The 14899-nt window shown below is 52.6% G+C and overlaps 2 protein-coding genes and 1 long non-coding RNA gene across 3 annotated transcripts; 1 reads left to right on the plus strand and 2 right to left on the minus strand.

The window, feature by feature from the left end:
* Positions 1-1877: 1877 nt before the first annotated feature.
* Positions 1878-3433, minus strand: LOC112875732 (probable carboxylesterase 17). Its single transcript, XM_025939687.1, has one exon. The coding sequence runs from the start codon at positions 3284-3286 to the stop codon at positions 2198-2200; it is 1089 nt and encodes a 362-aa protein (XP_025795472.1). The 5' UTR covers positions 3287-3433; the 3' UTR covers positions 1878-2197.
* A 4719-nt stretch (positions 3434-8152) lies between these two features.
* On the minus strand, positions 8153-11136 carry LOC112876157 (uncharacterized protein DDB_G0275933). The gene is made up of 3 exons (XM_025940206.1): positions 10768-11136; positions 9321-9468; positions 8153-8524 (listed from the first exon to the last, which is right to left on the minus strand). The coding sequence occupies exons 1-3, from the start codon at positions 10820-10822 to the stop codon at positions 8449-8451; spliced, it is 279 nt and encodes a 92-aa protein (XP_025795991.1). The 5' UTR covers positions 10823-11136; the 3' UTR covers positions 8153-8448.
* A 925-nt stretch (positions 11137-12061) lies between these two features.
* Positions 12062-13420, plus strand: LOC112877323. Its single transcript, XR_003225466.1, has 3 exons — positions 12062-12199; positions 12268-12918; positions 12980-13420. It is a non-coding gene; the product is annotated as an uncharacterized LOC112877323 (long non-coding RNA).
* Positions 13421-14899: the final 1479 nt, after the last annotated feature.

The following is a 14899-nucleotide window of genomic DNA, read 5'->3' on the forward strand; positions in this document are numbered from 1 at the left end:
CTGAATGCTTCGTCTCCGTTCCTCCCCCCCCCCCCCACCCCTTCTCGAGCTATTCCGATTCCTTCATATGATCTGCTCAAAGATATTGTACCCGGCCCGTTGATCGATGCATGCATCTTCAAAGTTCAAACACATGTGCGCAACTTGACGAAGCTCCAAAGCATGGGCAGCAAATGGGATAAGATCAGCCGGCCTATCAGTAAACCACGACCATCGCACTGCGTTCCAGCATCTCGGTTTGACATCGCCGCCATGTCGGTTTGACAGATCGATCGCAGAAAGCAAACAAAAAATGCCCGCACGAACCGCACGCGCGGGAGACTGCGCCCGCACGGGCGTGCGGTTCCATCAGCGGGAGATTTGGGAATATTGTTTGTTCAGGAACAAAAGCCTTTTCGCCTCGTCCGACGGCGATGTCTTGGTGAGGAACATGAACAAGACTACAAGATGGCGACGCAACGCAACGGCTCTCTCTCTGACCGGGGCCGGGCAGTACTGTGAAGGTGGCGAGAGAGCAGGCGGGCGGGGGTGAGGTGAGGTCAGGATTCTCGGGAGATCTGCAGGGCAGATTGAGATTCTCGGGCGGGGGTACAAGCCGATCTCCGATATCCGCCGTCGGCATAACGGATCGTGATCGCCTCCGGTGCCATGCCGGTATTGATCTGCCGGAAGGAAAAAAAAACTTTCAGTGGTGTCATGCGCTCACCGCCGCGCTGACCGGAAAGGCGTCCCGCGGCGGATTCGTAACGGGATTCCGAGAGCTTTAGCGCCATTTCCAAAGGAAACCAAAGCTGAACAGAGACGTGCTCCGACTCCGACCCGCTGAATGATCCATTGTCGTTGGGAGATGACAAAATGGGAGAGGGAAAAAAAAGTTCAGAGTTTTAGCATTGATCAGTAGTGCTCCCTGTCAGTTTTCAGATAACCATGTCTGAACCTCCTCTAGTCCACCTTGAAAACGGATAGCAGACTCGTTGACATCTACGGGCCCCTGCATCCGCCACTGTTACATCCACTACCCTTTGGTAAAGCGTTCTGACCGGCCTGGTACAACAAACAGGAATCATGACCGACCATCGATCGTTCACGAAAAAATCTGACGAAGCAACACTCTCCCTCTCTCGCGCGCTACCTGTTTCAGATACGCGCGTTCCTGAACCTTTACCCGGACATGATCATACATGATGCCTGGTTTGGCCTGCCCGCACGCAAAATCAGCCGCGGCCATGATGCGGTTGGTGGCGAGCCCGGCCAAGCCAATGATCGGAACGCTGCGTGCGCGCGCGCGCTCCAATTCACGAGCCAGCTCTGCCGCCAAACCATGTTCTCGAGGTACCCCTCCCTCTCCGGCACGCGCGCGCGCAACCAGCGGGGGACGACGCGCGCGATCGACCCAGCTGACACCCTGTGTGCCTGGTCCCTGGTAGCACTAGCGGCCTAGCCCTGCTTGTGCTCTCTGAAGCAGCAGGGCCTGCAGCAGCCGGGGCATCTTGTGATGGCCTGGGGGCGCAAGGCACCTGCCCATCATGGCGCTCGCTCGCTCGCGAGGGAGGGAGGGAGGGAGAGGGAGAGATTCCATGCCGTCGCCAAATGGAGTAGCCCGTGGCGACCGACCGTGCCTGGGAGGATTGTGTAGTCTAGTAATTTAGCAAAGCCGGCCTCCATTTAGCTACCCGGGCGCCTGATCGGTGACGATCGCCTTTCCGAACAGCGGAGGCGGACAGGGAAAGAAACACTTGTTTTGTTCGGCTCATGATGCCCGCGGAAAGCAGAAAGCGGACAAGGGGGAGGCAATGATTTGGCCCTGGACATTCCGTGGGTTTCCTTCCTCGCGGCGACACCATGGGTCGATGACGACGGCAGGCGAGTTAAAAACAGTATCAGGACTCAGGGGCTTTGTTCGTGTTAATAAGAAATGCGCAGCAATCACACACACACATGGAGCGACCACATCGTACATGTACATCTTCTTTTTTGTTGTTTTGTTTTCTGCCAAGGCTTTTGCTTTCCGACACCGCTACGACTGCAACAATCCGAGTTGGGCATTGGACGCTTTTAGCTGGAGTACACGTAGTTCAAAGTTTGTGACTTCACAAGCTGGGTTGCTTACACGGCATCCACTCTTCGATTGGGCTAGGCGGACGATGGATTAACAAACACGGCGAGATAGTGTTAGCAGCGGCGGCGGCGGTGGCGGCTACCTGGCGCTGACAAAGGCCTTGATGTGCGCGAGCATCTCCTGCGTCCGCGGCTGGGACAGGTGGCAGTTGTGCAGCACCTGGAACGCGTGCCCGACGCCGCCGTACACGGCCTGCTCCACGCCCTTGCCGGCCCTGCGCAGGGCCCGGCACAGCTCCAGGTTGCGGTCGCGCAGGACGTCCGCCTCCGAGACGCACACCAGGAGGGGCGGCAGCGGGAGGGCCTCCAGGCTCGGCGCGGCGCGGGACAGCGGGTTGCACCAGGGGTGGTCGCGCCCGGCGCCGGCCTGCAGCGCTAGGCGCCAGTAGGTGTCGGAGGTCGGGAGCGTCAGGGCGGACCGCGGCGGCTGGGCCATGGTCCTCTCCGACGCGGTGCGGACCTCGCCGCCGAAGAAGGGCTGGACCAGGACGGCGCCCCTGACGGCGAGCGGGGACAGCGCGCCGAGGTGGCCCTGGCCCAGCCGCGCGGCGACGTGGAAGGCGATGTTGGCGCCCGCGCTGTCCCCCATGAGGAACACGCGGTCGAAGGCGCAGCGGGCCCGCCACCAGGAGACCTCGTCGGGGGCCGCGGCCGCCTGCGCCTGGTGCCGCAGCCAGCGCACCGCCGCGAGCCCGTCGTCGAACGCGGCGGGTAGGCGGTGCTCGGGCGCGAGGCGGTAGTCCACGGACATGACGGCGCAGCCCGCCCGCGCGGCGAGCTGCGCGAGGAACTCGTGGTAGCAGCTCCAGGCCGCGGAGCCGACGCAGAACCCGCCGCCGTGGAAGTACACCACGACGGGGAGCCCGCCTCCCGCCACCGGCGCGTACAGCCGCGCCCACACCCCCGTGGCGCGGTCGACCACCACGTCCCTCGCCGCGACGCCGCCCGGCGCGCCGGGCGCCGTGCCGCCCCACGTGCAGGGCACGTCGGGGATCGCCGGGGGCCGCTCGACGTGGCCGTCCTTGTAGACGCGTATGAGGCCGTGGATCTCCTCGACGACGGGGCCGTGGCCACCGCTCTTGCCGGCGGCGGCGACGGCAGGAGGCTGCTGGAAGCTGACCCTGGGCTCGCCGACGACGTGCAGTGCCCCCATCCTCCGCCTCCTCATGCAAAGCTGCCGGCCTCACGGGCGGCACGGCGGGCGGAGCCAAAAGCGGCAGGCAGGCAGGCTTCGTGCGTGCGATGTGTCACGTCCCCGGGGGCCGGCGGGCGGGCACAATTATGCAGCCGTGTGACCGTGGCTCGGGGTGCGCCCGGCCGGCGCCGCGGGTTTTATAGCCGGGGCGGGGGGCGGGGGGCGGGCGGACAGGTGTCGGCGAGGCGTTGGCGCGCGAGGCCAAGTGGGCTCGGCCGACAAGTGGAGGCGGGCCATTCGCGACGTCGTGCGGGTGGGGGCCGGCCGGCCGCCCGGCTCTCTGGCTGGCTGGAGCCTGGAGGGGAAGTGAAAGCCCATTCGATCACGCGCGGCGCACGGGAAAGTCCACGGGGTCGGATCCGGTGGACACTTGGATCCCTGTGCTCCTCTCTAGGTCTATCTATTCGCTGAGCTTGGGTCGACACAGTAGGCTACGCGTTTGTTGTTGAGTTGCTCCTAGCCCTGGCTGACAGGACCCGGTTCTGCAGGAATTGCGGGTGGCTATTTCTGAAAGCGAAAAGCCAGTTTAACGCAGCGTCCGTCTTGGACTTTAGCGGAGATTTTTTTTGGGCGATCATTATCTGGAGGATTTATCTAAAGTCTTTTCAGTTTCAATTTCAGTAGATGGTCCTAGGCAAAGTGGCAACGTTGATCTTTCTGTGCTCGATATGCTGAACCTCATCATGAGCCTTTTGATGGTGATTTAGCTGTGCATATATGAAATGCATATCTCAGATCAGTTTAGATAAAAAAAACATGGAGTCTTGACATGGCCCGTTGACTCTGATATCTGATTGACCTAGGGGCTGTGGCTGCAGAGAATCCAGCCAGCTCTCGGTCAAATGCCGAGATGATCTGAGAGCAAGTGGAAGGTGGGTTGGGGTTTGTAGCCTCGGGTGCACGTTGTGCTTCCAATAGGCTGCCTCCGTACGTTGCACACCAAACGGAATTTTAAGGGGCTGTTTGAATTCACGGATTAATTTTTAGTCCGGTGCACATTGAATGTTTGGATGCTAATTAAAGAATTAAATTTGAGCTAATTATAAAACTAATTGCATAAATGGAGACTAATTTATGAGACGAATCTATTAAACCTAATTAATCCATCGTCAGCACATATTTACTGTAGCACAAAATTGCTAAATCATGAACTAATTAGATTTAATGGATTCATCTCACGAATTAGCCTCGATTATACAATTAGTTTTATAATTATTCTATATTTAATACTCCTAATTGGTGTTAAATATCCGATATGACGGGAAAAATTTAGTCCGGAGATCAAACAGCCTCTAAATTCGTCAACTTTTCCCTCGCCCGGTGCACCGCAGGCCGGGTCGCGTTGCAATACACTGAGCAAGCAAAGGGGAAAGTCCATATGCCTAGCGCCTGGCTGGTCAACAACGCAGTGGTTTGTTCGAATACGACGTGCTCTTACGGACGACGACGTGTCTTGCGACACGTGCGATGCGTGACTAATGGCATATATCGTACTGTACCATGGTACCCTCCGTCCACTTTTTATATGATGTATTTTGAAATTTATTTGACCCATATGGATAGACTCGCATTATTAGGTACTTTCGATCCTGTAGCAGTTTGATCCTGTAGCAGTTTTTTTTCCCTAACAGAACATATATACCCTATGGTCATGGATGAAAGGATTATTATATCATGATTTTTATTTAGCACGTACATTGTGTCATCTCCTCGGCCACAATCCTCTCACTCGGAACATATGGCTTTGCTTGAAGGTTACTATAGCTAAACATTGTCAAACGAGTTTTTAATGATATATTGTTTCTAATAACTGGATAATGATGACAAGAATGCGCTTTTTAAATATAAACATATGTAATAGTAGTATAACATTATAGCTATCGCATATCACTGGGCACTTGTGTTGTTATTGGACAAACAAGTTTTTTCTTGCGAAAATTTGATCAAAGTTAGCCAGATTTGACTTGAAACAAATCTAATACGACATGTAAATAAAAACGGAGGGAGTAATAATTTTGAATTTGGAGACAGCGTATCTAAAGTGGAACAAAGGGTGCGCGGACCGGCTGGGTGCTTGATTGCCACCTAGTATTTTTCAGAGAAGAAGATTGCGTAACCACATTGAGAACCCCATATAAGTTTTGCTGCATATTGCTATATGTTCCAAACATAACACCTACCTGTCATATCACTTTGAGCTTAATGGCAGTCCTCCTACCCTGTCATAAACTAAGTTAAGATAGCCATCTCAGCCAGTCAGTCGGTCCGTCCGTCCTTATATCCTATTATTACTCCCTACTAGCTAACCACTCCTATGCTTGAGTAGTAGTAGGAACCGGCCTAACTTGGAGTTGACGTTCCTCCGGAGTCCAAATGAAGCTTCCTTCGATCCTCTACTCCGTCTCCCATGTCATCGGTCATCACATCAGCACCCAGAAAAAAAGTCGTTCACGCGGACACGAGACGGGCGATCGTTGCCGTCGGCAGATCCGATGGCGACGCCACGACTCCTCCTCGTCCGGTCGTCCCGACACGCGCGCCACGCCATCCACGCGTTCGGCTTCTTTTCCGCCGGTCCGAAAACCCCCCTGTGTGATCCATCGAGTTCAGACTGAGGGTGCGTTCGTTTGCTAGGATGCCGCTCTGCAGGTCTAATATACCTCATAGACTAATGAACTCCGGCCCGGCCGGTCTACAGGTCTCAGCTGCAAACCTTTTGGCCCGCGCCGTGTGTGCCTCTCGCCTTTCTGATGCGACGCGAAGTAAAAGAAGGCCGGAGCCGAGGGTGTGTTCGTTTCCTCCCTACCCATCACATCAAAAAGAATCTTACTATTTAGAAGTATTAAATAAAATCTGTTTATAAAACTTTTTGCACAGATGGGTGCTAATTCGCGAGACAAATTTAGTGAGCCTAATTAATCCATAATTTGCCACAGTGATGCTACAGTAATTATCCGCTAATCATGGACTAATATACACGGCGTGGGCCAAAAGGTTTGCAGCTGAGACCTGCAGACCGGCCGGGCCGGGGTCCACCAACCAAAACCCCAGATCGGGTGCGTGGCACGGCACGCTTTGGGCGCCGACTTTTTGCGGTGGCCCAAGCCAAGGTAGCCAGTGCAAAGGCATGGCCAGGCCCCCGCACCGGCCGGCGTGGTCATCTGCTTTCTGTGGCCACGTCACAACTTTCTGATAATTTGCAGGGGACCAGCAAAGGATATCTCCAGGGAGTGAGTATAGGACGCTGTTACTGTTAAGCAAGAGCCAAAACTGACCGGTTGTTGGCTTGTTCAGTTCGTCCTGGACAGAAACCAGATCGAGCTAGTAAAATGCCTTGCCCAGACTGTCCGCAACATAGGATAGGACCTTCTGAACTCGAAAAAATAGACTACGTACGGGACTCCCACTGAATCTGTGTAAAATTCACGCCTTGCAAACAAACAGCCAAACACATTGTGCTTGCTAGCAAGTCAACAAAGTAAAGCCAAAAGAAGTCGCCAGCAAAGGAAGCCCTAGAACCTACACACACTCCAACCGCGAGACGCACGCACACAACAGAGCTATAGCCAGTTTAGCTATAGCTATAGCTAGTAGGGCACGGCCACACCCACCGCGATCGCCTCCACTACCTGCCTAGCTAGCTAGCGACGCCAAAGGCCATCCACTTGCGGATCGGCAATGGCGGAAATCATTGGCGGCATTGATGCTGTCCACGGGCTGCCTGCGCGTACGGGAGGAGCCAGCCACTGGCACGGCGGCACCCCTCCTGCCGGAGCTGCTGTCGCCCGACGCGACCGCCCCCGACCGAATCATTCCCCCGGCCTCCCCCTCCCCGCGCCCGCGCGTCGGCGTATCTCCGGAGGCCACGGAGCCGGGCGCGTTCCCGAGCGGGAAGTCAGCGACGCCGCCCCATCCGAGCCAGCGTCTCGGTGGTTATGGTTTCCCATCGAGGAATCCGTTTGCCGGCCACCGCAGCAGCGCTAGTGACCTGAGCGGCGCGGGGTCGTGGTGGCTCTGAACCACGGCGACGGCGACGCTGCTGGTTGCTCGGTCCGAAAGGCGGTGGGCCGGCGCCGGCTGGCTGGCAGCCCAGTGGATTAGTGACGCTGGTCGCTGGACAGGACAGCCTGATCGTCTAGATACAGCTCACTTTTCTTCTTGGGACCAAAGGACCAAGGGCTCATCAAGGAGGACCTTGCGTGGTGATTAGGGCCTTAGGGGATCGCATTCACGTTCACTCCAGCGAGACCGGCTTATTTCTGCGGTAAATAATGGCGGTGCATCACCCAGGCCAGGCAGGTCAAAAAGGCCCACGAGGGCTGTTGCTTGCTGCTTCCGCAAGTGAGCAAGAGCTCAGTGGTAGGAGCATTAGCCCGTTTAGGATGGACCTAACCTAAGGAGACCAGCTATGTCTCCACTCAGCTCGGCAGCCTCGGCTCCAAAGAAAAAAAATCGATTATGTTTGTTTAAAAATTTCGTGATTAAAAGGATATCTGGAATTGCAGTGAATCTTGTAGAAAGCCAAAGAGAAAAAAAAAAGGAAAAGAAAGCTCGGCGAGGGAGAAGTCTGAAAAGAAATTCTAAAAGGGCTGTGCGGGGTACTCGGGCCGCCTACTTTGTTCTTGGGCTTAACAAGAAACTTTTGTGGCCCTTAGCTAATGGGTTGACTACTTTCAGGCCCAAAGAAGATCAGTGCAGCGCTGCTAAATGTGATGTAGTATTATGGATGAGTTCACGTAGTCCGTAGTTACTTGCCTCCGTCTACCAACTGCTTCTGAATGTGATGTAGTATTATGGATGAAGAAAACGGTGGTGCCTGGCAGAATTGAGTCTGATCCATAAGGACAACAAAAGGAAAGGACCAACATCAATGATCAATTTTACACCCTGGCTTTCCAACATCCAGGAAGGATTAGCATAGAAGGGAAACAAAAGGCAACTCTTATCTTCATCCGATATGAAATCTATTTGAGATGAAAAATTGAAACTGATGGTAACATCTGATATTGTGTACTCGACAGAAACACAATGATGCCTTGTGCAATTTCAGTTATGCATTCATTTAGCATGCACCAAAAGCAACAGTGGACGTACAAACTAGTACAATGCGATGCCCATTGTCCATTGTGTAATGCTTATTGTTTCATCTCCTTGGTCTCTTGCTCAACCATGTAAGCTTTCTTCATTTCTTCCAGGACTGAATCATTCGTGCTGTCAGGCATACAAAGCACATAGTGAATATTCATGTGAAATGTAGCATGTTTGTCATGCCAATGGTAGTTTAATCAAGATATGAAATATGAAGCTTCTACAAGAAAAAAATAAAAAAGGTGAACATCTTCCAGGATATAGTGATACACCCCCAATTTGACAAAAACAAAGCACATTCACTCCAAGAAATCATTTAATCAAAATCTTTAGTGTGGTCTGTAATTAGTTATGGTCACATGATCGTGGAAAAAAGGCACTCAAAATATTACTAGGATCCTCAAACTGCAAATACACCATTTATATACACAGGGATATCACCTACCAGCTACAATTGATCTTTCCTGCTGGTGTTATTAAAGGATGTTTAAGCACCAGTCAGCATGGGACCATGATGTCACCAGTAACATTATCCGGCAAATGCCAGAATTCTTAACAGAACTTACACTGAACTTGGTTCTAACAAATTTCTAGTTTGTAGATGCTAGAAAATGAATAATCATATCAAAATCCAATCGCACCTGATTCCTATTGTTAAGATAAAATTTTAGTAGCAAATAATAACCAACTAGCATGGTACCAGCTTTAAGTCAAATCAACCTCCAGAATTGCATCATATGAAAGACTAAATAGAACATCTTGCAGATAACAACATAATGTCTAGAATGAAAAACAGGAGCAACTTTTGAACTTGTAAACATTAAATGCGAGTGCAATTTTACATTACACAACGGAATCAAACAAGAACAGAGAAACCACTTGGATGATTATTCCAAATACATATGGAATGAGTACTTACAACTGATGAAGGCATTCATTCAACTCTTTTGCTTGTTTACGGCACTGCCATACCACAGAAAATGTTCTTCCTCGAGCACACTCAGCATATTTTGAACAATAAAAATCACATTCCTTAAGGGCCTTTTGTTTCATCTTGCTGCGCAAAGCTGAAAACCCAAATGGATATATTTAACTGTTAGAAACGAACATAATGATCTTTACAGGACAATTTCCAAGAAAATAACACATAAAATTCCAGGTCACAATCTAGAAGTAAAAAATAGAGTAAATTGCACTCCAGGTCCCCAAACTTGTCCCGCAGTTTCACCTAGGTCTCTAAACTCTCAAATCACCCATTTGGGTCCCTAAACCGTGTTAAGTGGTCCATCCGAGATCCCAAACACGTCACGCAAGCTCTCAGCGCTGACGCGGCATGCCACGTGGCGCCTCATTGGTGAACATATGCAAAGAAGCCCTCATATTGTCTGCATCTCCTCACATTTGATCCTCCCCCCTTTCTCTCTTCTCCTACCTCGGGCCAAACCGAGCTCCTCCACCGCCGGCCACACCCCCTCCTCCCTCTCCAATCTCTCTCCCCCCCTCAACCAAAGTGGCCTTTACGCTGGCCGAGCTCGACCTCTCCGTCGCCGTTCCCTTCCCTCTACCTCTTTCTCTCCCTCTCCCTCCGCTAGCCAAGCTCGACCTGGGCCACCGCCGTGCAGGCCGCCGCGCTTCGCCTGCGGGGCCGCCGCACAGGCTGGGGAGCCTCGCGCCGCGCATGCTGACGCAGGCCGGGGAGCCTCATGCGCCGCGTGATTCCCTAAACAACAATAATTGATTGGACAGTGTCTGTGCGAGGCACATTCTGGCCATGATGAACAGCAAGCCAGTCGGTTATTCTTCATCTTTACACCTTAAAATTCGCTACCGGCTGACCGGTAGAAAATCACTTCAGCCAATAAGTCATTTCTTCAAAAATGGTACTTTCGGTCCATTGGATGTGGAACGTGGTTATACACTTCTACAGAAAGCATGGTTATGACCTTTACTCAGTGTGGATGAAAACATATCATAAACTCTAGCAGATAAAGGTTTTAACAATCTATAACACAGATGGGAACTCAAATGCAGTTCGAATCTGATGCACTAGTTAGTAAATATACTGCTTAACAACGGGAGGTAATAACACAAATTGAGGATCCAAACTCACTGCAAACCACCTAGGCACGTACAGATATGAACAACTATATACCGTCAGTTCAAGCCAAGCGCGACCAGCATAAGACGCTCGTTGCATCATTTCAAGGGCTGGTTTCGAATTTGAACAAGCAGAGCCAGCGGACTTAATAATTCTAGGAAAATCCTCATCCTCCATGGAACTAATACGAGCAGTGCCCGCACTCAAGGGCGCCCAAATCAACAAATCAGAAGCTTAAGTAGCACGGATGGGACGAAGCTGGACTCACCTTCCTCGACCTTCTTCTTGACGTGATTCTCCCTGGCCTCCTGGAGGTACCCCATGCCGCCGCCCCGACGGTACCGAATCGGACTGGAGGGATAGATAGATCGAGCAGTTTGGGATTAAACCCTAGCGCCTTTGGAAGGGAGCGCCGAGCGCGGACATTGACGGCAAGGTTCTCTTTCTCCCCCCTTCCACCAGTGGTGCTCGAACGTGTAGTTCGGGAAACGGGCTAATGGGCTACTGAGCAGTAGGTCGGCGGCCCAGGCAATCAATCGATAGGACAAAAGCCGGCCCAAAACTAAGATCTGAGGCCGGCCCAGAATGTTGGACAAGGCCGAGCTGAGAAAACTGAAAAAAGAGTTCTTCTGATGACCTCTCCCAAAAGAGAAAAAAAAAGTTGTGCTGATCATCACGAGCTCGTGGTGACGGGTCCAACGGTGACCATCACGAAGGTCTGAAACTCTGCGCTCATCGTTGTCACGGGGCCTAGAGTGATCTCAGATCTCGAAGGGATCGCTTGTGGCTCCACTCAATCACACGAGATTGTTGGATGGATTCTCACAACTCACAAGCCACGCCCCGTGGGATGAGGACAATTCCACCAATCCGTTCACCAGCAACGACCGGGCCGCGAACCAGTCCGGGCAGGTACGGCTAACCGACGGGGCGCGTGCTGGCGCCGAGCCCGACGCTTTTGGCACCCACCGGTCGTAAACAAATCAGACGCCGGACGGCAAAATCGGCAGTGGCGTCGCCGGAAGAGCACACGTACGCCTGCGGTGCACGCATCGGGAAATCTAGGCGAAATGGGCGTTTCTTGCTGCACGGCCATTTGACTCGTGCCGCAACTTTTTCTGGAATTCGATTCCGAAAATAGGTCCGCCGGGTGGATGGATTGCCCGACGGTACACGTTGGGGGAAGGAAAGGTGCCGCGAGGGAGGCGTGCACGAGCTGGACGTCGAGGTGAGCTCGGTCCGGATCCGGACGACCCGTGCTTGGCCGGAGACGTGCCGGCGTGCCGCGCATCAGCGCATGCATCAGACAGACGGCCACCATGGCGAATTTGCATTGCGCAGCCGCGCACGGGAAGGCAGGTGGAGGTATTGCCCGTACCGCCAGCTGCTTGGTTCTGCCCGAATTGCTCCTCCTATCCTACAAAGGACTCCGGTTTGAGCCGGATAGGAATGAACCTCCCAATCGACTTCAGCTGCAGCCGCAGGCAACCGCGGATGACTGGATGAGGACGGGGGCGACGACGAGCAGGGGTCCGCGTCGCGTCAGACAGCAGCCGGCGCGGCGCGGTAGATGTGACGACGAGCAGATGCGCCCGGCGCGTCGCTTTACAGAGGCAGAACCCTTCACCGGAATAAAGAAAGCGCGCGATGGTGCTCCGGTGCTGCGGTGCACGCATCCACTCCAACAGCTCAAGACAGAGGTATCGGTCCCTGCTCTGCCTTGGATCCACCACCCATGGCGCTTTTCTAATAATGATCCTTTTTTTAGCCTGCTAATGATTGGGAGATCACGCTGCTGTTTGCTGCGCCGCGAGCGCGACCTTGCGGGTCGCATGATCATGCCTGGAGCCTGGTCTTTCCGTTTCGTGCATGCTGTGTCGCCTCCGCATGGAGCGGTCTGGTTGCCGGCCGGTTCGTTTGTTTGACGTTCGAGTGGCTTCTCTCTTGTCTTGACTTTAGAGCCTTATTTGGGTGATGGAGACCGGCAGCACAGCAAGCCAGCGGTGCATGTTTTTCTAGTGGCACCACCGGCGCTCGTTTCCTCCAGCTCGGTCGTCTCTGGATTTGCAGTGACAGTTTTAGATCAGAGGGGCAAATTGGTGCCACGGAAACTGTTCACGACGTACTTCCCCGTCGTCCGCCGAAAATATCAGCTGTTTCCAACAGTCTACTAAAACTACGGTAAAGCTGGTCCTTTCCCTCACAAAATCTTCGTCTTTTTCTCCGTTTCATAAAAGCACTGATAGGTGACGGCCGGGGCTCCCGCGGTGAACCCAAGCGACGGCGACGTGTTCCGGACCGAGGACGGCTGTCGAATTTCGAAGAGACGAAGAGGCCCTATGGAGCTCTGCCAAACAGTGGAATTGGGAGGGGCTTCAGCGCCGGAGCCTTTGAAAACGCAGTGACCGGAGCCGTTTGGGTGAGTGGAAGCTAGAAAAAGTGGCTCGGCTCCTCTCCCTCACTTACTTTTTGACCTTCAGATGGCACGTGCGGAGTCCTGCGGCCGGGGCGAGCCCGATGCGGAGGCGTCGGCCACCGGCGTGAGCCCGAGGCGGCCGCCAGCGCGACCTCGAGGTGGAGGAGGCGGCGGTCGCCGGCGCGAGACCGAGGCGGAGGAGGAGGTGGAGGCGGCCGGCACGAGACCAAGGCGGAGGACGAGGAGGCCGCCGGCGCGAGCCCGAGGTGGAGGACGAGGCGACCGCCGGCGCGAGCTCGAGGCAAAGGTAGCATGCGCCGACGTGCGAGCGTGATGCAGAGATGTGGAAGAGGCAGTGTGGCAGAACCAATCCGCTTAATTATTCCGGCTCAACTGCGGTAGTCATCACTATCCAGGCGATACTAACTCAACGCACTTCAAATGGAACAATCCATTGGTCTGTCGGGTCACCGTCCGATTCAACCACGGTTACACAGGATCGAGGTAGGTTTACCTCGCACGAAGGCGAGTTTACAATCACACAACAGCTCACCAACTTTTAATTCACAGAAATATTAAACATTATTACAATTTGTTTCAAACTTAAAGTAAACTTATAAAATATTGTTTAAAAATCACAAGCTATACAAGCTTGTTCAGAGTCACAGCGGAAGAAATTAACACGCGACTATACACGTCGCGAAAGTTGACACCACGCTCAGCCCGAAACACGACGTCATTCCGGAGGATCATTGCCAGCCGGGGACGGATCCCACTCCACGGACCAGCCAAACGGAACAGAGAATGCCCAGGCTGGATTATCCGTTTGGTTCTCACAAGCCATACCTGAAAGACAGACTAGCAAGACTGAGTATGGTAATACTCAGCAAAGCTTAACCAAAAATTAGGTATACTTAACCCAAAACTAGACCATGAAAGGTTGAGTGGCTCTGATTTTCTTTTGCTGAAAAGCAGCAAAGAGTATGATCTACTTTCATGTTTTAGCCTCCAGATTCTAGTTTTCTTTAACCATTCTAGATAAGCACCTATACTAATCAAACAAGGTAGAGATTATCATCTCTCAAGATTATTCCAACAACAGTTGCAGTTATTACTCTATATGGCAGAAGGAGCAAACAGTCTCAATCTCCGCGAGAAATGGACGATTCTGAATCGAATTTCATAACCTTGCAAGGGATCCTAACTCACACGCTCGGAAACTTAACTTTCCGAATAACCGTTCCCTTCATCTTCCGAGTTATGGATCAGGGCCACCACAAGCGACTGTAGGACCATGCGCACATCATGTGCGGGACGTACCTCTACAGCGCGACTGTATGACCGTACTCCTGTCCGCTGTACGGAACGTATTCCCACACGTTGGTGCGTGTGTGCAACAAAAACCAATCAATCGAGTGGTGGAGACAAGTCCATTTGCCAGGCCAATCAAGTATTAGGCTTACCGCGTACCATATTTACGGCATGTGGCTAGTATTTTAAAACACTTGACCACAACTACCACACTGTGCGACCTTATCAACTTTTATCAACATAGACGGGGTAACCTTTCAAGTCATGATACCGCACATGACCCCGTTCATGATCCTTATAGTGATTGCAGAATAATAAAAAATCAATTGCTATATCGCGCGAGTGACACGCAATCACCCGACTTCTACCGGTCCTTCTAGCAAAGCATCTATTCGATAAAGTCTCAGGAACATTACAAAGGTTCCTAGGATTTATGCATCTAGGGTTTCATTACAACTCCTAGACTTTAATGCACAATTTAGATATATATATATATATATAACTTTATAAGTGCAATAATTTGAAATACTGGGTTATGCACCAGGACTTGCCTTCTTGAGCGGGGCTGGGGTCAGGGATGTCAAAGACTTCCGAACCTTAGTTCGGGGCTTCAGTTAAATCCTCGGCGATGTTCACCTGGTCTTCAGAAAACCCTTGCTCGGGCTCCTGGATT

The sequence above is a fragment of the Panicum hallii genome, chromosome 9, assembly GCF_002211085.1.
Source record: "Panicum hallii strain FIL2 chromosome 9, PHallii_v3.1, whole genome shotgun sequence".
Classification (NCBI taxonomy): Eukaryota; Viridiplantae; Streptophyta; class Magnoliopsida; order Poales; family Poaceae; genus Panicum; species Panicum hallii.

Coding starts and splice junctions, on each gene's coding strand:
- LOC112876157 (XM_025940206.1), bottom strand. CDS start 10,822: ATGGGGTACCTCCAGGAGGCCAGGGAGAATCACGTCAAGAAGAAGGTC. Junction 9,469..10,767: donor CAAGAAGAAGGTCGAGGAAG/GTGAGTCCAGCT, acceptor TTGGGTTTTCAG/CTTTGCGCAGCAAGATGAAA. Junction 8,525..9,320: donor AATGAATGCCTTCATCAGTT/GTAAGTACTCAT, acceptor TATGCCTGACAG/CACGAATGATTCAGTCCTGG.
- LOC112875732 (XM_025939687.1), bottom strand. CDS start 3,286: ATGAGGAGGCGGAGGATGGGGGCACTGCACGTCGTCGGCGAGCCCAGG.